The following is a 22620-nucleotide window of genomic DNA, read 5'->3' as shown; positions in this document are numbered from 1 at the left end:
TCAGGTTCCTGTATTACAACCTCTTTTGTTGGCCCCATGTCATTCTCTGTGCAAATTAATTTTATGTTTTCATTACGTGTAAGAAAATCTAAATCATAAAATACAGGGAAAAAAAAAACTTGACATATATTGTCGTTTGCTGAGATGCTGTAAGCTGATTGTATTTACGATTTTACTTTGGTGAAATTACTGTTTTTACTGGAAAACCTCCTGAATGTCCTGAATTTAAGCGCAGTGTCCGCTTGGGGGCGACATAGCTCAGTCCAGCTCTAATCAGCCAGCCAGATGACTGAGGAAGAAGAGCTGCGCACACAATGCACAGCACGGCTGACAAGGGTTGTGTCTGCCTCATTTTCACCATTAATTCCCAGTTCCGTGGAAACTTGCGAAAGAACAGCGGAGCCATTCTGTATTCCTCTCGCAATATGTGTGGAGTCCGAGCTCAGCGCGATTGAGACATCGCTGAGCGGAAGTTCAACTTCTTCCAAACATTGGATTATAAGGAGGACTTCATGCAGGAGAAGACCAGCCCGATGGGGGCTCAAGTACCGACACCCTGTAAATCGAAATCGAGGCTTTAAAATTTGGGCCTCAGAGGTTTTTGTTGTTACGAACGGAGAACGACGGGGGAGTTGTGTTTGATAAGGCGAAACATTAAAGCTCTACGCTTGTTTCGCAGTTTAAAATTTACGTACGTTATATTAGCCTTCCTTAAAATCTGAGAGGTTCTTGCGGAAGGCTAACAGCTAGCTGCTGTGGTAGCGACGTTACGTCTTTCTTTTGATGAATTCAACCATCACCATCGGCCATTAAATCGTCAACAGGAGGAATTTTTGCTCTTTTTGGCGGATGGATCTAAGTCCAACTCTACAGCTCGACCTGTCAGTATTTGGAGACATTATAATAATATAGGTGTATTCTTAGGTTCCGAGTATATATAATATTGTATCGCTTTAGCTATGCTATCCGAAACAGCTAAAGACTGATTAACGAGTTTTATTAGGCTTTGCTATTTATAGTTAATTAGCTTGTTTAACTAGTTACATTCATATTCATTAACTTTGTCTGTCAATGTTAAACTTTGACATTAATGTTAAATATTATTGGGAATAGTAGGTTATTGGCCTTGCTAGCCAGCTAGTCGTATGTCATTATTGCTAATAAATTTGTCGGCGTGTACAGAAAAAAAATTCCAGAGAAAATCGGATTGATTGTGAAAAGGATTTCTGATGATGTCGTACTTTTTAATGTGTAATATATAAGCAATCTGCTTTGGCCTGTCTGGCCCTTATCTAGACTTGTCTTTTTTTGTTTACATGCGTCTTGTTAGCTCATATTAGCCTCAGAGGAAACACAGTCAGCTATGTCCTGACATCTGCGTGACGTTCTGGATGTTTGATATTCCCGTGTGGATCTAAGTCTGTGTTCAAATTCAGTGAAATGACACTAAAAATTCGCAAAAAGAAAGGCGCTGATGCCAGCAGACTGCTGTCAGGGGACGGTAAATAATAGCCACTGGTTCCATTAACGCCATTTTAACAGGGGCTCCCTCTTAGGGCCTGTGTGTGGTGTGGTTGTTTTTCCTTTTCCTTCTTTTAAATTTACGGTTCGGTGCCTTCTGCCGGACCGGGACTGAAATAAAGTGCCTTTGGTCCCATTGGAGCTACAAAGGAAGGCGGCCTCCGACTATGGAGGGTCCGAGCCGAAGCGCTGGAATGAGAAAGAGCCGACGGTCCCGTTCGCAGCGCGACAGGGAGCTGAGGCGGCGGAGGAGAGTGAACCTGGCCGAGGAGCGGGCCACATCCCTGTCCTCGGGCTCCGACCGAGAGGGACGCGGGACGAATAATGTCCTGGGTCCCGGAGGGAGAGAACGTCGGCCCGTATTTGGGAGACACAGGCCTCCGCGTCGGAGGAAGAGGGAGTCTGTGTCCTGCGAGGAAGACATCATTGACGGCTTCGCTATTGCGAGCTTCATCAGCTTGGAGGCACTGGAGGTAAATATCTTAATTTGACATCAACTGTCATCAGTCAGGAGCGGACCTCAGTGACGGATTAGTGTGGCCTACTCTTTCTTTTATTGTTATATTTTGGTTCAGTTTTCTTTAGAACGGTTATCTGTCAACAAAAGGAGACACATTTCACCAGAAAGAATAGTTTGGACGACATTTAAGGGACAAGAAATTCACGTGAAGCTGAAATCTGGGCTAATTTATTCCTTGAGTTTACATAAACCCATTTAAAACACTGTGATTCAAAGTCACAAAAATGTTTAGTTTATCTGATAATGTGTTATTATTATTATTGTAATTATTATTTAAATTAGCCAAAAGGTCATGTTGATTACTCCATAATATATTCCCCTAAATCTCCACAATATACTGAATCGCAATTGCTCTTGCAGTATCTTTCTGCAAAACTGCAATTGCAAAGAACTCCTTGGGTGCAGTATTTGGTTGGAGAACCTCTCAAATTACCAGCATTGAAACAACATATCAATAATAAATTAATTGAAACAAGAGGCACTTTTACTATTATTTATGCCCACAACTGATTAGATCTTGGTGACCAAACTCGAACGCTTCGGGAAAGCAGCGGGGACCTTGCGACGATGGAATAGCAGCAAACGAGTAGTGAAGAAAATATGGGTTATTTAAAACTTATATTGCCATAGCAATATTTAACAATAATTATTTCAGTGTTGTTTTCATCCCGTCGAAACAAAATAAATTCAGTTCCTTCATTTTTCCAGTAAAATATTGCCTGAAATTAATCTGGCATTAGCCATTTTTGATGGAGCCTGGCATTTAAAAAGGGCAATATTAATAGCTTCGAGAGAACTAAAGTGACAAAGTTTAGTTTTTTAACACCTGATGTTACTTAAAAATTGTGAGCTGTTTTGAATTTACTGGTAATTACTCCTCGTTGCTGTGAGAAATCCATTGTTTCTGACATGGTGTTAAACCTAAACTATTACTACTACTTGAAAGAATCGATAAATCAGTAGATTGGCGCACCAGTTGCGGCCGATAATTCACTGATACCAACACACCGCGTGAAAGACGTCAGATTAAATTGATTACTTTTTAGACGATCCGTTCCTCGGCGTAACCAAACATATCCCAGGAGACCCCGGTACCCCACCCCTTCTGATGGGTTTTGGAGATTCCTCAATTATTTATGGCCTAATTCCTGCAGGCATTGATGAGTTGTCTAATGGCTCTTTTGTTAAGGAGGCAGAAGTGGAGTTAAAATGTGTATTTCCTCTTAGTTTACATTTTATTGTCCAAATAGCTGAATTAGGTTTCTTGAACCAACATTTTTGGTTAATAATTTAGGTCAGTTGTACTTAGAAGGACAGAGTGAGCCCTCTGTCATCTCACACACACACACACACACACACACACACACACACACACACACACACACACACACACACACACAAAAGGCAAATGATGTACAAGTCCTGATGTAGAGACACGCAAAGTGACTCTGTGTTCTCCTGGACAGCTTTATTTTCCAGTCAAATCAACCAGCAAATTTCACGACCGCTGATTGGTTACCTTTCCAGTCTGATGCACACCAAGGCTTACCTGTCTTCGCAGGATTTGTTCAAATCTGCCTTGAAATGACACGATCCAATTACTGAAATTTAGTCCAGTTATGTCCAAATTTTAGACCCAGTCTATTTAAATTATTTCACTCTTGATTAGCATGTAGGGCGCTTACGCATCTCACCGAAAAGAAACAGATGCCACAGATTAAGTTCCCCACTGTGGTTTGGGAAACCGCCTTGTGTAACTCAACTTGTTTTTAATATTTTAAGCTTCCGACACTAAAATAAAACGCCTTACTCATACCCTTTCTTCAGCAGCGGCTTACATTTTCTTAGAACGGTTGAAGTTCTGAGTAATCAGCCCATTGTTTCCAGTGTTGTTTAAGAGAGGAGGGAAAAGAAAAAAGAGGGTTTGCTTAACAAAAAAAGAAAAAAATCTGTTTTTTATACCAACCTCTTATTTAACACTTCAGCAGGAAGTCAGACACTTGGATACCTCTGTGGTGTAGTTTAAGAAGCGGAAGTAATTGGGTTTGCATGACAGCTACACCTGTCGTCGGGGTGCGGCTGATAAACCACAAGCAATGTACCTGCATCTGGCATTAGGAGTTCCTGTTGAAATGTAACTCCTGATAATGATTATTTAAAAAAAAAATGCTGCGATCGAGACACTGGCCCAATACTTGGGATGACAGCGGGCTGATTTTTTTAAATTAATTTTTTGTTAATTAAATCATTTTACCTTTTCAGGTTGGCAGCTTAACAGAGATGCAGCCCGGTAGCTGCGGTGCCCAGAGCTTGATGTAGTCAGAAAGCTGGAGTCACTCTGGCACCTTATCTGGCATCTCATTGAAAGGACTTTGAGCAGCATAGCAGGGCTGCAGTTAACAGTTATTTTAGTGGTTGATTATTCCGACGATTAATCGATTAATCAGATAAAAAAAAAAAAAATTGCCACATTTTGCAGATTTTTTTGAATCAACAGTTTAAGCCGTATATTAAATGTGTTATAAGGTGCATATAGACAAATTAAATTAAAGTTTTTAAATAAGAAAAATAAGAGAAGCTTTGAGTTAAACACATTCAGAGACAAAGTGTTATCTTAAATATTTATAGATTTTGTGTCGTTTTGGCTTTATATCTGCTCTGAGTGTGTTCTTTCAGAAACTTTTTTTTTGGCAATTAATCGATTAAATTAATCAACGATGATTTCAATAATCAATTCGTCAAGATTAATCCGATTTATTGTTTCAGCCCAACATGAAGTGCAACATGAAATTTTGCTGGTTTTTGAAACCGTTGCTCGTTTAAACATTGCTGTGTGATGTTATTGGTTACGTCTGAGTCTACACAATCTTGGGGAAAATATCAGATTGCGGTGATTGTGTTATTGGAACTAAACCATAACGTCTTCTCTCCACTTTTTCTTGCACGTTACCACAATACTGCTCCCCCTGAGCTGCAGCATCACTCACCAAGCTCTAAGTCAAGTGTGGTCAGTGAACGTAGCACCCAAATAAGAGGATTTTGAGTCTTGGAAATCAACTGGCCAATCAGATATTGCATCCAAGCAGTCGTCTGCTATTGCAACATTTCAGTTCAATTGTATTCTGCAGCTCGTGTTATCGTTGTTGTTTGCAGACATTAAGACTCTCGGTTCTCCTCCCTTATCAGATGGACTGTTCCTTGAAGCCCAATCAGCGCACCGACATGCTGGGAAGGCAGAACAAGAGGAAGAGGGGCACGGAGCAGAACGGCGGAGGGCCGCTCTCGGAGCCCGAGGAAGGGGCCCCGCACAGCTACTCCAGCAGCTACTTGAAGAGGAGAAGCAAGAGACGAAAGATGGAGGTAAAGGCAACAGCTCACGACGCCAGGGTGGCTTTAGCGCTCCAGCTGGCTGCGCAGGCTCTTAGTCTGCTCGACGTGCAGATAATTCCTGATCAAACAACCGTGTTTATAGTTTTGCGGCGCTAATGACCTGTATATCCTGCTATTCAAAGTGAGCCAGTAAAACTGGTTCACTGTCACGCTGTTGAGCAACACCTTTTGATACCGGTGTTTCATGGAGTCCCGAAAACTATTCAGCGTGTTGCCAAAGTTAAATCCACTGTGAAATTTTCTACATTAAATCGTAACTTGCCACAACCCTCTCGTATCGTTTGTCTTTTAGGGTTCTCATTTGGAGACGGGCTACATTGTAAGTGTTTCCTGATAGTTATTAATATCTTTTTTCACGTAAATGTTGACATAGATGCTTATTTTTTCTTTTTTTTCTTTTTCTCGCCCTTCTTTCAGTGCGACACAGAGAGTGACACTGGGGATAAGGTGTGTGTGTGACCTAATGTCTGACAAAATATCTTTGTTTTTCTTCAGATTAGGTGGTTAGTAATGTTAGTCATAGGAGCTTATTGCTGTTTTTTTTTTTTTCCTGATTGGTGGAATAATTTGCCTGAAAATAGATTGATGATTTGTGTCCCTTCCTTATTTATTTATCTCTTACTTTTTGCTTCTGCAGGCCTCCGACAATGAAATGGACCCAGTGTTCACAGTCAGCACCAGAAAAGGTTTGGAAACTCTTCAATTTTCACTTTAATGAAGAGAGCACAAGGAAAGAGCAGACGTTTGTTGCATCTCAGCTAGTTTTAGTTTTTGCGCCGTTTTCTGAATTGGACTTGGTCGGCGTGTGCCCGGCTCAGGACATGCTTCATTTTTTAGCTACAGTTGTGTAAAATCTGAAACGGTTCCTTCCTTCTCATGGTAGCATCTCAGAAGAATCGGCAGTGTCAGTGTGCAGCTTTGTCTTACACCAGAATAACTGGTAAATATAAATAGTGTTGAACTGAGAAAAGTTGCTGTGGTGTCTTCCTTGAAGTTTTTCTTTTTTTTTTTTTTTTTTTTTTTTTTTTATTCACCATGAGTTTGTCAGATGCAGCTTCCTCTTTATGATAAAGGTGAAGTCAGCTTTACTCTCTGCTCTCGTGTCTATGAAAAACGTGCCGTTCTGGCCATTTTCTGCGAGGCAACAAAGCTTGCTTCAGATTTTTCCCAGACGGAGCAGAGTGTGTTTTGCCGTCCTGGATCGTTTCCTCTCTGTATCGTCGTGGCGCTCTGGGTGTGAACGCAGGATTTAACAGCATGCAGCGGAGTTCCTCAGGGTCTGGAAAGGTCTAGAATTTAAATGTTTTCCAGGCTGGAAACCTTTGTGGAAAGAGCAGTTGTATTTTCAGACTTTTTATCTGTCCATCCATGCATCTTTCCTTCTGTCCTTCTGTCCTTTCTTTTTTCTCATCCTCCTTCCCTTTTTTTCCTCCTTTCCTTCATTCTTCCCTTCTCCTAGTTTCTTTTTTCCGTTCTACTTCCTTTCCTTAATTATGTATTTGTAATTCATTCCTCTTACCCGGTTCTTACTTTTTCCTTTCCCTCTCTTTGTACTTTCTTTCTCCCCACCATCCATGCTCTTCTGTTTCATCCTTCTTTCCCTTCCATTCTTTTACTAGCCTAGTGTCCAGCGCTTTTCTTTCATCGGTCTTTCTTTTTTTCCTGTCACTTGGTCTTCGTCTCTTTTGCAATTTCTTGTTCAATCACTCCATCCTTCTTTTATTTTTTCTTTCTGTCTTCTTTCCTTTTTTGTCTTCCCTTCTGTACTTATGTTCCCTTCTATATCTTTCTCTCTTTCTCTATGAATTTACATTGAATTGTTGTCTTTTTACTTTAAAAATGGTCCAGACCTGGGATGACAAGTCTGTTGAATCTGAGTCTGGAACATTAATGGATTTCGGACATGAAAATGTGTGGAAACTTTGTTGCAGTTCTTTTGGTGAGAGCTCACCTTCTAGTCTTAAGGATGATCTTTATCGGCTTATGCAGACTTGGATAGTTCCTCGTAATTGTTATCATTAGACGTTTTAAGTTTCAGAGAACCAGAATGATGTATAACAAGTTAGTTGTGTGAAACTCAAATTATTTCCTTGTCGGCTGGTGGTACAGCGGAGGAGGAAATGTCAGGTCTCTCAAATTTCAGGAATATTTTCTTGTAGATGTGAAAAACGTCCGCTCGCATTCATGCCTGTTCATCGTCTGTTTTTCTCAGCCGTGGATCCGTCCCCTTCGAACCTGGCCACGGCGGGTAAAAGCTGCCCGCCTCTGTCGGCACGCTGCGGCGGCATCTCGCGGCTAATGGTGACCCCGCGAGTGTCCGGCCTGGAACGAAGTCAGGAGACGAGCCTGGAGCCACACTTCCCGGAGCCGTTTTCTTCTTCTACCTCTCCTGGTCTCATTTGCATGTCTTCCCCCGTCACCGCCTCCGTCGCCGTCCCTCGGCCCAGTCCGGTCAACGGGAACGGCACTCGCCACAACGGGAGTCCACCCCTTTCCAAGCCCAAGCCGTACGGTTTGCCTCCTCGGTCTCAGTCCATCTACAACAGGTCGGCTTCTCGTGGTTGAACGTCATCGCTGCTGCTGCCTGGTTCCCTTCAGTGTCTGATTTTCTTGTTTCTCTCAGCAGCGCTCCAGTCAAAACTCCATCGTCTGCGTCGTCTGTCGCCACTTCCTCGGCCTCCATGCGCCCTCCGACTCCTTCCACTAGCGTGTCTCTGCCCTACAGTCGGGGCTCGGGCTCCTCGGGGCCTCTCCGACCCCCGTCCCGAGCCAGCTCCGGGGCCTTGTTCACGTCTTCGCCCGGCCTGCCTCCGCCGCCGCCTTTGCTTCCTCCAGCTCACTCGGCGGCTTCAGGTAAACTCAAGGGATCTGCCACAGTTGGCTGCTGTTTGGTTAGCTTAGTTTCTTTTTGTTTTTTTGTCAAGGTAGCAAAATGACTGCAATGTTACCAAAATAAACCAAAATGTAGACACTTCCTCTGTGGGTTGTCTGGGTTTGTCCACGGTGTTGGGGAAGTAGCACGTCTGTGAAGTGAGAACTGATCATATCAGCGCAGCAAGTATTGCATTTTGTTGATGTAAAGCAGAAGTCTTTCTGTTGTCTTCACAGTGGACATTAAAAATTTCTTGAAACAGAAACTAATCCAAGATAAAAAAAAAAAAATATGTTCAGATTCTGTCACATTTGGCCAATTTCCTTCATTTCCAGGAGCTTCGTTCTGCGATTGCAGGTTTCAGCTAATTAAAAAAAAATGTTTTTAAAGAAAATCAGTAAAATTGATTGTTTCTCAGCCTTCGTATTCATATTTTGAAAGGGGGCATCAAGACTAGCGCCAGAAGCTGATGTTAATAAAACATTGCCTGGTTTAAGGAAAAATATTTTTTTCCGAGATTTGATATCAGTCTGAAAAGCATCAATAAGTGGCACTGCTGTTAGTGTAATGTGGCAAAACACTATTACAATCAAAATAATTTCTTTGCGTTTAGAAGAATTTAATTTTTTTTAAGTCATGTCTCAAGTAGTCGCCTTGCAGTCATTCTGCAGCAAGCGGGGCAGATTTAGCTCTGGCTTTTATTCTCCATCCCCCTGGAGAATAAAAGCCAGAAAGTCTGCCGTCGTCTCACGTCAGACGACTATAGACAGCAGAAACAGCGTGGTGGTAAATCTTTGTGGTTTTATCTCTTTAAAACTGTGCTCATGCCAACTTAGCTCATGCCTTGTCACAAGTGATGCAACTTCCCATTTTCACTTCCTGTCTACTTCTTATTTAACAAAAAAAATATATTTTAAAAATTTGCAATTTAATTTAATCTCCAAATCTTGGGATGCTCTTGAGAAATGTCGGTTTCTGTCAGCTGCTTTTCTCCAGCAAAGTGACTCCACACTACCGTTCAGTTCCCCTTAAGCTCCCAATGGCGTCTGCGGCAGCAGCAGCAGCTCGTTGGCATTACCGCCCCCAAGAGGTCGGTTGTAGAAACTGAACACTCTTCCTTTCAATTAAAACTCGCTGTTCTGTTTTATTAACATTTTCCATTACTTTTTAAATTTACTTGCCTTAGGAAAGAGGCAGATGCAAATTTCCAACCCTGGTAACACCTCAAAAAAAAAAAAAAAAAGAAATTCCTGGTGTTTATTTGTTTCTGTTTCCATCATATTATTAATTAGATAGCCAAACTGTTCTAGGTTTTATTTCCACGTGTCGACTCAAGCCATAAATCTCGATTCCCTCCAGAGCGCGAGGGCAGACGCAGCGTGCCGGGGGCCGAGAACAACTCTGCGGCGGCCGGCCGCAGCACCCCCGGCGGTCCGTCGGCGCCGAATTCCTCGTCGAGCTCGTCGGGCAGGACGTCCCAGAACCAGACGACCGTGCCGCCGCTGGCTTTCCAGTTCCATCAGCACAACCACCAGCACCAGCACACGCACACCCACCAACACTTCACACCCTTCCTGCACCCCTCGGCCACGGCGCCGCCGCTGGTGAGCCGTCCTCTGCTGCTCCTCCGAACATCTGTGTTGTGATTTCCAGGGCCTGGAATGTTGACTGTTCTCAGTTTGAGAGGGTTTTTCAAGCCACGCGATTGTTTTCTGTTTTTCAGTTTGAGAAGTTTCCAAGCAAAATGGACGGACTGTACCGACACCCTGTAAGTGTCTTTTAACAATCCTGCTGATTGCGTAACTCGTGATAACTCTAAAGTTTCGGAACGAGTCGTGCCCAGTTTATAAACTTGCGTAGTATTTCGGTCAGTTTCCTCAGGCCTTTGTTGATCGCTGACTTGGATATCTTTGTGTGTCAGTTCTTCCCACAGTACCCTCCGCCCTCGGTTTCGAGTATTCCGCCTGTTATTCCTCCTGCCGGGCCCTTCGGCTCTTTGCAGGGAGCATTTCAGCCAAAGGTAAGGCAGAACTCTGCCTGCGTCTCCGCCGGTCTGTCTCATATATTGCTCTGCTTTAATGAGGGTTTGCTGGAGTGTCTTGTTTATTTGATCTCCCATGCCGAGGGAGCTGACAATGAAATGTAGAAGCCTGTCTGATAACATTTTAGAGTAAAAAAAAAATAATAATTTGATGAGTTCTGATTATGCTGCTCAAGTTCTGCTGGTCAAATGCATCATAATTGCTAGATTTGCCTTCATTTAGCAGGGCTGGTGGATCATTGGGGTGTGGCTCATGTGTGTGTGCTGTGTTTGACAGCCTCTTGTCCCTCAGGGAACGGCTCCTGATTTAACGGCACGACTCGGGGTTGTCTCTCACCACCTGCAGACCAAAGATCACAGGGTAAGGACAAGGAGCCGACAGCAGCTCCAGACTGAAATGTAAAATACTGACATGCATAGCTAATTGGGCCAGGATGTGCCGTAACGCGAGTCAGAGCAGCAACTGGTGCAAAATGTCATTTTCTAAGTGACGTCAGTTGATTAAAGGTGATTTTTGGTCTTCTGTTCTCTCGTAGCTAACTGATCCATTTGGGACGTCACTGAAAATCAGTAATGTAAGCAAACAAAAGGTTTTTGAATCTATTGGTTCCTCTGAAGGTGCAGTCGAGATTTTTTTTTTTAAAGTGAGGTTCTGTTGAAAGGTGCAAGGAGTTGGACTTAGAGCAACTCTACTAAGAAATGACTGTTTATGCAAACGCTCTTTTACAAACTTTTTTTCTTTACCTTGTTTATTGATCCAGAACACTTTTACTTCAACATTTAATGCCAATCATCAGCCCACTATACTGCTGTAATTATCCTGCTTTATGTTTGCATGATTGAGAATTTTCCTCTATCTCAATAAATTTGTACTTTCCTATTTCTGTCGAGCTAAAAAGATTTTCACATTTTGTAAAACTATTTTTTTTAACAAGTTTTATTAATAACAGCAGCATCTGTGTAATATTTCTAGATTAACATTCGTATATTTTGTCATTCTTCAGCGATTTCCAACCCCATTAAGCTCCACAGAGGAGTAAAGGTTTAAACCAAAGTAAATAAATTTAAAATAAATTCTGAATTACAGTTAGTTTTCCTCCTATCTGCGTACGTCTGCCCACGTTTAAACTTCAAGTAATCTGCCAAGTCTAAAAAAAAAAAAAAAAAAAATTTAGTTGGATATTGCTAATTCAAGCAGTCTGTTCCGGACAACCAGAGCTACTTAACCTTTGACCTCAGTAAATGAGTCATTAGGGCTGCGCTATATTAGGACGTTGCATTGGGAGGTTATTGCCTCAAACACTCTCTGGCCTGAAGCATCTTGGGATCTATCATCTGTGTGAGCTGGGATGCATAACGGCTTTAAATAATGCATAATAAGGAAGTCCTTTGAAGCGTTGTTAATGTACACAGATTTAATGATGAGGATATATTGTCCAGGAAGTTAATTATTTAAAAAGACCCTACAGTTCACGTTAGTTTTTTGCACGAGCAAAAATGCCATTTTCATCCAAAAATAAAAGCGGCATATTTCAATGTAAAAATCATGTTGCGCTTCGGGTTTTCTGTCGACGAGTTCAGGATGTGTAATGGGTCTTTACTTGGCCTGCGGTGCAGAAAATGCTCAGGTCTGCTTCACACCGTTGCTTTGTTTGCGCCGGGCTGGTATCTGCAAAAATTATGATTATTTACGCAGGAAATTGAGGTAGGAGGTGGCGCACCACAAATAATATTCCTGCGTGAGAGAGTTGATCATGTGAAGCGTTTTGGTTCATCGTCAGGCTACCGAGTTTGAATAATAAGTCGTGTAAAAATCAGTAAATGAATGTTAACCACTGTTTTATAGTTGCTCAGAAAGCATAATGTTATTGTTTTATGATGACCTTAGAGAACTCGGGTCACTCCAGAAGTTTCTGTAACATCAGACCAAAACGACATCAGTGATGCACTGCCTCCTACCCCAAAATCCCCCTTTTAAACAATTATTGCCCTAAGTGAACGCGGTAGTAATTTAGAGGTTCATAAAACGGCGTTTGCATAAGCTGTTGTTTGAGATTAGAGTTGTTTAAAACTGTAGAAGTCTGGGACCAACTTATCTGGATTTCTTCTAAATGGAAACGCCAGGAAGTATCTTCTACACGGAAGATGTCGACTTCATGTGATCTTTAAACAGAATCTCAGTTCTAAAAATCCTGGACTGTCCCTTTAAGTCTTGATACTTCTTTCACTTTACACTACTGTCACATCCACTATTGACTTCTGCGGGTCTTTTCTGTCCTTGTGCACCAACTCCCAAGTATTTCAGACCCAGAAATTGTGAACTATATGTAACTTTTTCTTTCATTCCAACTGTGTGTTTTTCCATTCTGCTGTGTGTGTGTGTGTGTGTGTGTGTGTGTGTGTGTGTGTGTGTGTGTGTGTGTGTGTGTGTGTGGTTGTATATATATATGTGTGTGTGAATATACCTAAACTGGTCCGTAGTGAGTAGCCTTATCTCCAGCTGTAAAGTCAGGCGCTGTGTTGAGTTATTTCTGAGCTGCATGAAGAACGCCTGACTTGGTGTTAAAGCTCTAAAACTGCACATGCAATATTCATGGGATAACGGACCAAAGCCGTTTGATTTTTGTGCTTTGCAGAAACCAGGAAAATGGTGCGCTATGCATGTTCATGTGGCCTGGATGATTCTAAGCCATCAGAGAAAAGTCAAGGTAAAAAAAAAAAGGCTATGAACGATATCAGCATATTTTGATTACACACTAAGATGGTAAAATGTTTTTCTGTGGGCTTGTGACGAATGAACTGTTCAAATCTGATCTTTTTTCCTTTTCTTTTAAAGCTGATGCAGGCCGATCCTCACAAGTTGGACTTCCGAAGTGACCTGCTGTCCCGGTTTTCTGGAGCTGTGGGCCTGGGAGGAGCCTTGCCTCCAACTCATGATTTGACTAGACCTCCGAGTCTTTTCCCAGCTGCAGGTACTGCAGGCCGAAGTAATCCTAAAAGGGATGATTGCAACCGTCTCCTTACGTGTTTTTGCTGATTATTAAACAGATTTTTGCATCCGATAAAGATATGGAGTAGTAAATGTTAACCCAGGAAGGGAGTTCTAATAACAAGAAGCTAAATAATCACCTTCATACTTTATTTAATGTGGTCATTTTTGGCTGAAACTACAACTAGAATTTGATGATTTGACAAAATATCAAAAAAGTCCTTTCTCATATAACTACAAGGCCCTTTTTGACTTTGTATTCTTTACATGACAACATTATTTCCTTGCTTTAACTGCATAGTGTTTAATTCTTGCGTATGTGTTTCACCTTTACACCTCTTGTAAATGTACTTTTTGTGTGAAGTCATTTGATTCACTCTCTTTGACAGGTTTTGTTTTCTTTCTTCTTCCCCTCCCTCAGGCGCAGTCAATCCCTCGTCGGCACCTTTCATCTCCCCATCAGCGCCGCCTTCCTCCTTCCTTCCACCGGCTGCACACTTGGGTATTTTAATTCAACTTGAAATACTGACGTTGTCCAGCAGAAAGTTTGTGCCCAGCTGTTCTGAGGGTTGTCCTGTGCTTTAGATCCTTATGGTCGATCCCCTCCGTTTGCTCCACTGGGAGCCCTTGGTTCTGGTGCCTTTGGAGGACTTGGCAGCCCAGCACTGGGTCAGTTTTGCAGTTTCAGCACACTTTTAAACACGAACCAGAAAGGACGGGTTAAGATTTTCTAAATTTCTTATTTTTTTCTGCAATCTACATGTCAAAAGTGGGCGATCTAAACTAGAGAACGACGTTCTGTGGGAACTACACATGGTAGTCGCCCAGGAAGATGTTTATATGGAGAAGGCACTGTTTGAGTAAACCAAGGCTTTTCTTAATAATAAAAAAAATTACTCATTGGCGTTTATCTGAAACTTGGAAATGTTTCAGTTTCATGTCTGAACAATCTTCAAGTTTCTACCTTTAATTTGCTTATTTTACCACTAAAATCTGAATTGGATGCACTTAGAAATCCGTAGAAGTCCTTTCAGTTTTATGACTTGTTGTCTCCTGTGGATGTTAATCATAAACAATGTTGAAGGTAGGTACATTTAGAGTGTACTGTGAGAAGATGAGCTGACCAGGCGTTTGAAATGTCAGGATTTCTGAACCGAGACTCTGTCAAAAGCTTCACCGTGGTCATTCTTATTCTCTGGATTTTTACTGAATGAAGGTGGGGGGAAAAAAAGATATTTATTGAATGTAAAACATAAACTGCTTGAGCATTTGATCCTCACTTCCGAAATCCCAAACTATCCTGTTAAGCAAGAAGCAATCACAACAACAATGGGCCTCAGCAAATTTGTCTAAATAGTGAGGCACTTTAAGTAGATGTCTAACGTTGGACCTCCCAGCTTCACCGTCCACTTTGAGGCTCTGTGTTGCTTAGATATAATCCTTTCCTCTCACATGCACAAACAGGAACGCACAAAAACTCAACTAAAATTCAACTGAAACTCGTCCAGCATGATCCAGTCAAAAGAGCATCTGTTAAATGTGATATTTCCAGGGTTCTTCAAATATCCAGAGCATGAGGTTTCCAGACTTGAGTTTCTACTCAAGGAGATATAAATCAGAAACAATCCATATAATACAGGTAATCCAGGTGCACAGAGAGAGGCCATTGATGACACTGCCAAACCAGAAATGAACAAGCATTGTGGTGTTTTATGATTTGTGAAAATTTAAGGGGAAAAAAGGAAAGCTGTTATTTCCAAATGTCATGAAAGGTTTAAAAGAAAATTATATTCAAGTGTAGAAAGGGTTGTACAGATTTACAGTTTTTTATTTCTAGAACTAGAATGTGTTCGAAATATTTCTTTCCTTGGTTTCTTAAGGTCAAAGCCGACAAATTGTTTACATTAGGAGCTAATATTGGGGTATAGAGCACAAAAATGAATTCAGTTTGTCATGTGTTCACTTCATGATTACAATAGTTACTGAAGGAAACAGTTTCTGATGTCCAGCTAAGGCTGCACGATGTTTGACTGGAGTAGGAATATCCTTTATTGCCCCACAGTGGGGAAGTTTCTGTGCAACAGCAGCAAAGTGACCGGCAATAACAGCAGATAGACTCACAAAAAGACAGAATATAAAACCAAAAATACTGTACAGTAAATACTGTAGTGGGAAAACTTTCAGCATAAATACCAGGCAGTTATAAAGTCCAGAGGAATGTGCAACTGAGTTGGTTGATTTAAAAAAAAAAAAAAAGTCTACAAAATGTGCATATCTCTTTCAGCATTAAAAGACAGACTATTTACAATTAGTGACAATTTAAAAAAAAAAAAAAAAACCTGTGCAACTTTGTTGGGAAACTTTGTGATCATAGAAGTAAAGGTGTCTGTTGCAAACAACAAGCATTTCTTTCCCTCCTCTGTTTCCCCGCTGCCACCTCAACACGCCAATAAATTTATTTTGTAACGATCAGAGATGTTGATGCGGATTTTCATTTCGCCGCTTTTTGCACAGCTCTGACCTTCGATGCAGTTCACGTCTACTTCAGGAGTTGCAGATGAGACATTTTACACATCCCGGATAAATTACAAACGGTCTTACTGCAAATTATTTACTACTAAATATCTTGCTACAAATGTTTGTAGTAAGATAAAAGTTAAGAGATTGAGGTATTTGAACCAAAAAAGGTTAAAACAATGTAACTGTGCCAGGTGGAAAGAAGCAGCCTTATAAGGACTTCAACATGCCTCTGCTGACAGTAACCATGTCTCTTTATATGAAATACCTCAGAGATATTGAAGATGGCACCTTCTTCCCCAAGTAACCGCATCCACACCTAAGATTGTTGGCCATATGATTTGATGGTACTTAAGTTCAATCAGCAGCGGTGGACGGAGCCGAGTCTGTTTGCTGGTTCAAAAAGTGCGAATGCCTGGGATTTGATACAAAATGTCACCCAAAATGTTCTTTTCAACAATGTTGTGCATTTTAATAAAAGAAAATCTGTTGATTGATGGGGTGCTCTGGAGATGGAAATACAGCCTAAAGAAGTTTTGAGTGCAGTTTCAAATTTTAATAGTTTGAGCTCACAATGAAGAACATTATAAAATAGAATTGTTTTATTTGACTTCTACTATTGGAGGTTTTGTTTTTATGGGATTGTGTTATTGCTGGAGTTAACGGAATGTCAGACACTAGTGTTCATAAAAATGTCAAATATTTAAATTTGTCTGAACATGCAGAGTTCATTCTGCTTCAGTGGGCAATAGAAATTAATCGATTAAGAGATGTTTGATGGAAATCAGACTAATTTGATCCCTTCAGTTTTGCCATCTGAGGAAACTAAAGTCTACAAAACCCTCATTTAACCGTCCGTCGTTGGTTCCTCATTCTGTAGAGAAATGTCAGCAATTTGAAATACGGGTTGACTCCTGGTTCCCGTTGTTTAAAATCACGAATAATTTGATCCCTTTCGGTAAAAAAGCGGCTAACATGCGGCGTATGTTGTGTTTTGCGTTCTCCCACTCCTTGTCTTAACTCTGCCTGAAGTTTGTGATCCATGCTTCTTTTCCCTCTTAATGTTCTTCTCTCCTGTCTCATAGCACAGCTACAGCTCAGCTGTCACAGCGACATGCTGTGAATGGCTGTGCTGGGGTTTGTCATTGGTATACAAGCAAAAGGTTGTATGCATTAATTTCAGTAGCTGCCAGTTCTGGGTGCAGTCCAAACGCCAGTGCACCGACAGGGGTATGCACGTTTACTGCAAAACGGGAAGACAAATGTGGTGTGTTGGGAAGCGTTCCCAACGTTTAGTTGTGTTTAATCAACTAGACTGAACTGGGTGAGGTAAAAGAAGTACCCAGTACTAAACTGCAACATTGCACAGTTGCAAAAAAGAAAAAAAAAAAGTATTATTTAGCAAGGACAAACTTATTTTCATATGCAAGTTTTTGTTTTCTTGCAGTAGAAGTTTTTTTTTTTTTTTTTGCAAATTTTACTAAATTGTTGCACACAAGTTTAGAGGTAACATTTTGATCTCTGTGTGCTTTCCCCCCTGTTACTAATTATTTTATCTGTATCATATTAGATGCTAACAATAAATGGATGGGAATTGTATTTTTGGTCACACACGATGGCACCAGTAAACGAGTGTGTTCATTTATTCCCTTTGTGTCAGCAAATTTTCTGCGACGTTTAATGATTTAACTGGTTCAGCTGCTTGCTTTCTAACTATAAAATATCTTTGCCACCTCTAGCCGGCTCCGTGTTTAGCCCTAAAGAGCCTCCACCGAGCGCGGTCGGGGGCTTGCCCACCTCCAACCATCACATCGAGACATGGAACCGTCTACATGGTGGTCCGTCGGTGTTTTCTGGAGGTCCCTGGATTAAAGAAATGGACAAAAGGGATGAGAGAGATCGAGGGAAGGACATGGAGAGGAGAGACATCCCTCACATCAAGGATGAGAAGGACAGGTATTACCGACTTTTATGTTTAAAGCAATAGATTTCATAAATTTGCACGTCTTACAAGTTACAAGTACAAATTTCAGTTTGTTTTGTTAGGTTGTATATTGCATCCCAATAAAATTATAGTAAGAATAAATAGAAGTAGACTTGAAGATGATTCTATCCTGTGGATTTTAGTAATTGGTGCAAAAATAAAACTAGAACTGCACTGCAAAAACACAAAATCTTACCAAGTATTTTTGGCCTAGTTTCTAGTGCAAATATCCTAGTACACTTGAAATAAGACAAAACTAAACTTACAGGTAATTTTTCAGCAATAATTAGGATCTTGTTTCAAGTCAATAATTTTAATATTGATGAAAAAGTACTACCGTATTTTCCGCACTATAAGACGCACCTAAAAACCTTCAATTTCCTCAAAAGCCGACAGTGCGCCTTATAATCCGGTGCGCCTTATATATGGACCAATATTGAGCCACAACAGGTCCAGCAACGGACCTTACCACAGGGGCTGCGTTTCATTGGCTAATGCCCATTTTAGGTCACAGTGCAGCTACCACGTGCGTGACCGTCTCACAAACACAAGCTACAGTAGTAAACATATGCTAATGTACATTGTGGACCATCAAAACCATGAATGCCGACTTACCCAGCCTTGCAAGAACAATAGGCATCAGTGATCTTGTCCACAGCTATATTTATGCTGAGGGTGTGAGGATCTGCTGTTTTCCTCATCTATCGGTAGCTTTTAGCTGTGACGCGCACAATGTTGGAGGCATCCAGTGGCTCAAACACCTTGATGTCGTCCAAAAAAGATGACATGAACTTGTTGGTTCCCCTGTCCATTGTCGTGGCTGATATGTTGTGAAAATCCGGCAGAAATGCTACGCTAATTAACTCAGATCGAAATGAAAGACGTCATGTTTACACAGACATGCAGTAGGCTGCTTACGTAGTTGGTCCACTACGGTAAGCAGCCGCCAACTTCTTTTTCCCCCGTAGAAGAAGTAGTGCGCGGTGCATGCTGGGATAGTTGTCAGAACACTGGTTTGTTAATAAAGTTTGATAATACATTTAAAGGGGGGGAGGGGCAGGGGAAGAGAGACAGAGACTGCAGCGGCAGCGTGTCGGTTGGTCTGTGTTACCCAGAAAGCAGTTGGGCATAATATCGCAACACCAACACCGTGAGTGAAACAACGACTGGGCCAGCCTACTATATAAAGTACTCGGGACCATTTCTTTATTAATGTGGATGTGTAATAATAGAGTATGAAGCGTCTATTCTATGCGCCTTATAATGCGGTGCGCCTAATGTATGAAAAAAGTCCTAAAATAGGCCATTCATTGAAGGTGCGCCTTATAATCCGGTGCGCCTTATAGTGCGGAAAATACGGTACTTTTAAATGAAATAATCTGCCAGTGGAGCAAGACATTTTTCATATATTTTAAGTTAAAAGGTTTGTTCTACTGGCTTATTTCCTACTCATCAATGATAAGGAATTGATTTCTATATTGTGCTGAAAAGTTACACATAAGTTAGTTTTGTCTTATTTTCAAGTGTGTTAAGTTACTTAGAATAGAAACTAGACCCAAAATACTTTTTTTGCAGTGTGTGTCAAAACACATTGAAGTCTTAATGTGATAAAAGAGGTGGGGGGCTGCTAAATACTGCTGCAAGGCTCTGATTCATGTAATTTCAGAGATCGAATGAGGAATGTGTTTTAACACAGGTTCACAGGTTTCCTATTAGGTTTCCATAGTTTGAACTTCGGGCTCCTTTGTGTTGCAGGGACAGTTTGCTGTACGGCCGACAACCCGTGAGAATGTCTCCAGTTGGTCCGCACTTCAAGCCCCGCAGTAGCACCCCGGTCAACCACATCAACGGCCACAGCAGCACCTTGGGAGGAGGCGGCGGACCCATCGAGGACCTGACACGGAGCTTGAACAGAGACCGCGAGCGAGAGAGAGATGGAGACAAGAGGCCACTGCCAATGATGTCCTCGAGGGCTCCTCCGCTTGGCTCTTCGTCTTTAGTAGCAGACAGGGACAGGCCTCGGTCTTCCTCATCCTCTGTGCTCAACACGCCGCCTCCCTCCCACCGCTCCATCCCATCCCCCATGGACCTTTATCCCCGCTCCCAGGCCCAACCGGCACATAACCTCCACAACGATCATTCCCAAAGAGACGGTAGCCTCCCTGCTTCTTCCGCAGCTTCTTCCTCCATTTCGTCTTTGTCTCACGTCAAGAAGTCCGACCGCACCACAACGCCCGTTTCCAAACCATCCCTCTCTCTGCCGACGGTTAAAGTCAAAGAGGAGAGGAAGGAGGAGCCAGAGCACATCCCCATCACCCATCCACCTCCAGCGCCCAGCCACACCTTTGACCGCCCCAACAGCCACCCGCACCACCCCAGTTCTGGCACCCCTTCGTCCTGCTCTATGTCACTGACTCCCACTCCCGGGGTTCCACTCCCGCCACCCACTCCTAATCCCCCTCCTCACCAACCATTGATGGACCGCTCACGGCCATTCGAAGCAATTATGGGAAGCACAGCAGGACTCCTAGTCGGTTCGGCAGGGGAGCGGTTTCCCCACGGACCGCCTCCGGGACAGCCGCAGGGTCCGCACAGCTTCATCTGGGACCACTGGAGGGAAATCATGGCCCATCAGCAGCATCCGCATCGGAGGGAGGCTTTGGCACTTCGGTCAGATCCACATCTGGCCCTACGACACGATCCACACCTGGTTCGGCTTCTCCAACATCAAAGGCACATGGTGGAGGCGGAGAGGGCTGCGGTGGTAGCTGCCGCGGCCGCAGCCGGGCCTCCACACCCTCCGACATCTACCTCCGCCGCCATCGCCTCCGGCGTTCGCCCGGAGTTTAGCCTGATACCCTTCGATCGCCCTCCTCACCTGGGACCCCCAGGCGGCGGACTTCTGGATGAGGAGCAAAGAGCCCAGATCCTGAGGGAAGACTTTGAGCGCGCTCGCTACTTTGCAATGCACCCACACCTCCCTCACGGCTCCCATCTCTCGAGCCCGTCGCACGCTGCCGCCGCCGCGGCCGCGGCCGCCGCTCATCTAGAGCAGCTCCATCCCGGCCTTCTGCCTCACTCGCTCCCTTCTGGAGCCAGCCCCGCTTCTCAGCACCACCCGAGCCTCTACTCCCGTCTCGGTCCCATCAACCCGCACCACATGTCCAACGGCATCCTGGCGAAGGACTTGGTGGGGGCTCTGTCGGTGGGGGCGCCGCCGCCGCTCATTCCGTCCATCGCCAGCCGGTCGGCCACGCCGCCGCGCACTTCGAGACTCAGAGGGCCGAGCGAGCTGGCGCTGTACAGCACCCACAAAGATGGAGAGTCCAGATAGTACTGGGACAACACTGGAGGAGACGAAGGGAAATGTCAGGATCACTGTGCTGCTCTCAAACTGCCCCCCTTTTTCCTCTTGCAGACTACTAAAGCCCTGCCTTCCTAGTTACACAACCAGACCAGCTCCAGTCATCACAAATTTACAGAAAAGACAACAAAGGAAAAAAAACAAAACAAAAAAAACAAAGTGTAAACTTATCTGGCTGGAGCTGATGGTTTGGATGAATAAGAAAGACTTGGAATATGCTCAGTGGTTTTATCAGTGCAATTTAAAGGTACATGGTTTCTGTGCATCCTTGATGTATTTTTTTTATATATATATGGACTGTTAGTTATTAACAGTGCTCAGATTTTGAAAGCTGTAAGAAGAGGCAGAGGACAGCTTTTTATTTTCCCCTCATTTATCAGGTGAATTATAATTCATGCTCTTAGGCAAGCCTTCACAAAGTGGGTTGGGAATGATTTTCAGAGGGTTGCACACTTTAAAGACATTCATCCTTAACTTGGTTAACTTATAAAATGTTTTCATGCTCTCTTCAACGTAAACCAGGTATTTTAGATGGGGCGTTTTTTTTTTTTTTTAAAAAAAGAAAAAAGAAAAAAAGAGGTAAAGTGGTGCTTTTTCCTTCCTTCTGGATCCATCGTGGTGAAGAGACAGATTACTGGTGAGACCGTCGAATTCTGATCATTAAACATCTTACCTCAGTTTTCTGCTTTACCCTAACATATCCACTCCACTCATCCCTGTTCGGCGGGTTTCTCTTGTTAAAACGAACTGTGCTGCGCTGTGTGTGAGTAAACGCAGCATTTTAGAGCTTCCTGTTAACTGTTCTCCCAGTTTCCTCTCATCTGTAAGAGCAGGTCCAGATTATAGTAGTCTAGAGAAATTGCCTTTGTAATTATTATACTTAACATTAATTATCTTCTATAATAATAAATATATTCATTGTTATGTTATTTGTCTTTGTTTGGTTACCAACCAGCACTCTTCCCCCACACCCCTCCGCACCCCCCAGGCAGGAAAAAGGCTTGCTTCGTGGAACGCTTTTTAAATGCTTGTGAACATTCAGCCTTATCCATTGCAAACCTCTGGCCTCTTCAAGAAACTGAGCTGCGACTATTAAACTGAGAGCAAAGTTTGCCTGTGAGTCACTGGTTCTGTGCTGTCTGCTGGGACCGCGGGAGCCTTGTACATTGAACTGTCGAGTTGGTTCGTCCACAAAAGTAAATTATATACATGGATAAGTGGGACATCTGCTGAAAAACTGAAAAGAAGAAAAAAAAAAACAACATAGGGACTTGTGTCAAAAGGCAATTAGAGATGGTGGATATCTTGAGATATCCACCATCTGGAAAAGACTGGGTCGATTATTTTAATATGACCATTTTATACCTTTCAAACCCTCCCCTAGAGACCACAAAGAATAATTATTAAATGAATTGTTGTCTA

The 22620-nt window shown here is 42.6% G+C and overlaps 1 protein-coding gene across 5 annotated transcripts; it reads left to right on the top strand.

Annotated features, from left to right (window-relative positions):
- Window positions 1-80: 80 nt before the first annotated feature.
- On the top strand, window positions 81-22620 carry fbrs (fibrosin). Of its 5 annotated transcripts, none has more exons than XM_014983953.2 (18): window positions 81-1994; window positions 5228-5401; window positions 5724-5750; window positions 5849-5878; window positions 6069-6117; window positions 7644-7977; window positions 8058-8284; window positions 9663-9907; window positions 10027-10071; window positions 10225-10323; window positions 10622-10705; window positions 10881-10919; window positions 12981-13052; window positions 13181-13316; window positions 13755-13835; window positions 13919-14002; window positions 17590-17806; window positions 19590-22620. In XM_014983953.2, exons 1-18 carry the CDS (start codon window positions 1689-1691, stop codon window positions 21166-21168), a joined length of 3828 nt encoding a protein of 1275 aa, XP_014839439.2. In that variant the 5' UTR covers window positions 81-1688; the 3' UTR covers window positions 21169-22620. The 5 variants fall into 5 exon arrangements, with proteins under 5 accessions (XP_014839439.2, XP_087872483.1, XP_087872482.1 ...); XM_088016355.1 differs by having other exon boundaries at window positions 82-1994; window positions 10637-10705; XM_088016357.1 differs by lacking the exon at window positions 10881-10919 and having other exon boundaries at window positions 10637-10705.

Source organism: Poecilia mexicana, unplaced genomic scaffold (genome assembly GCF_051168715.1).
Source record: "Poecilia mexicana isolate PSO_F unplaced genomic scaffold, ASM5116871v1 scaffold_19, whole genome shotgun sequence".
Taxonomy (NCBI): domain Eukaryota; kingdom Metazoa; phylum Chordata; class Actinopteri; order Cyprinodontiformes; family Poeciliidae; genus Poecilia; species Poecilia mexicana.
This window is presented reverse-complemented; position numbering and strand designations above follow the sequence as displayed.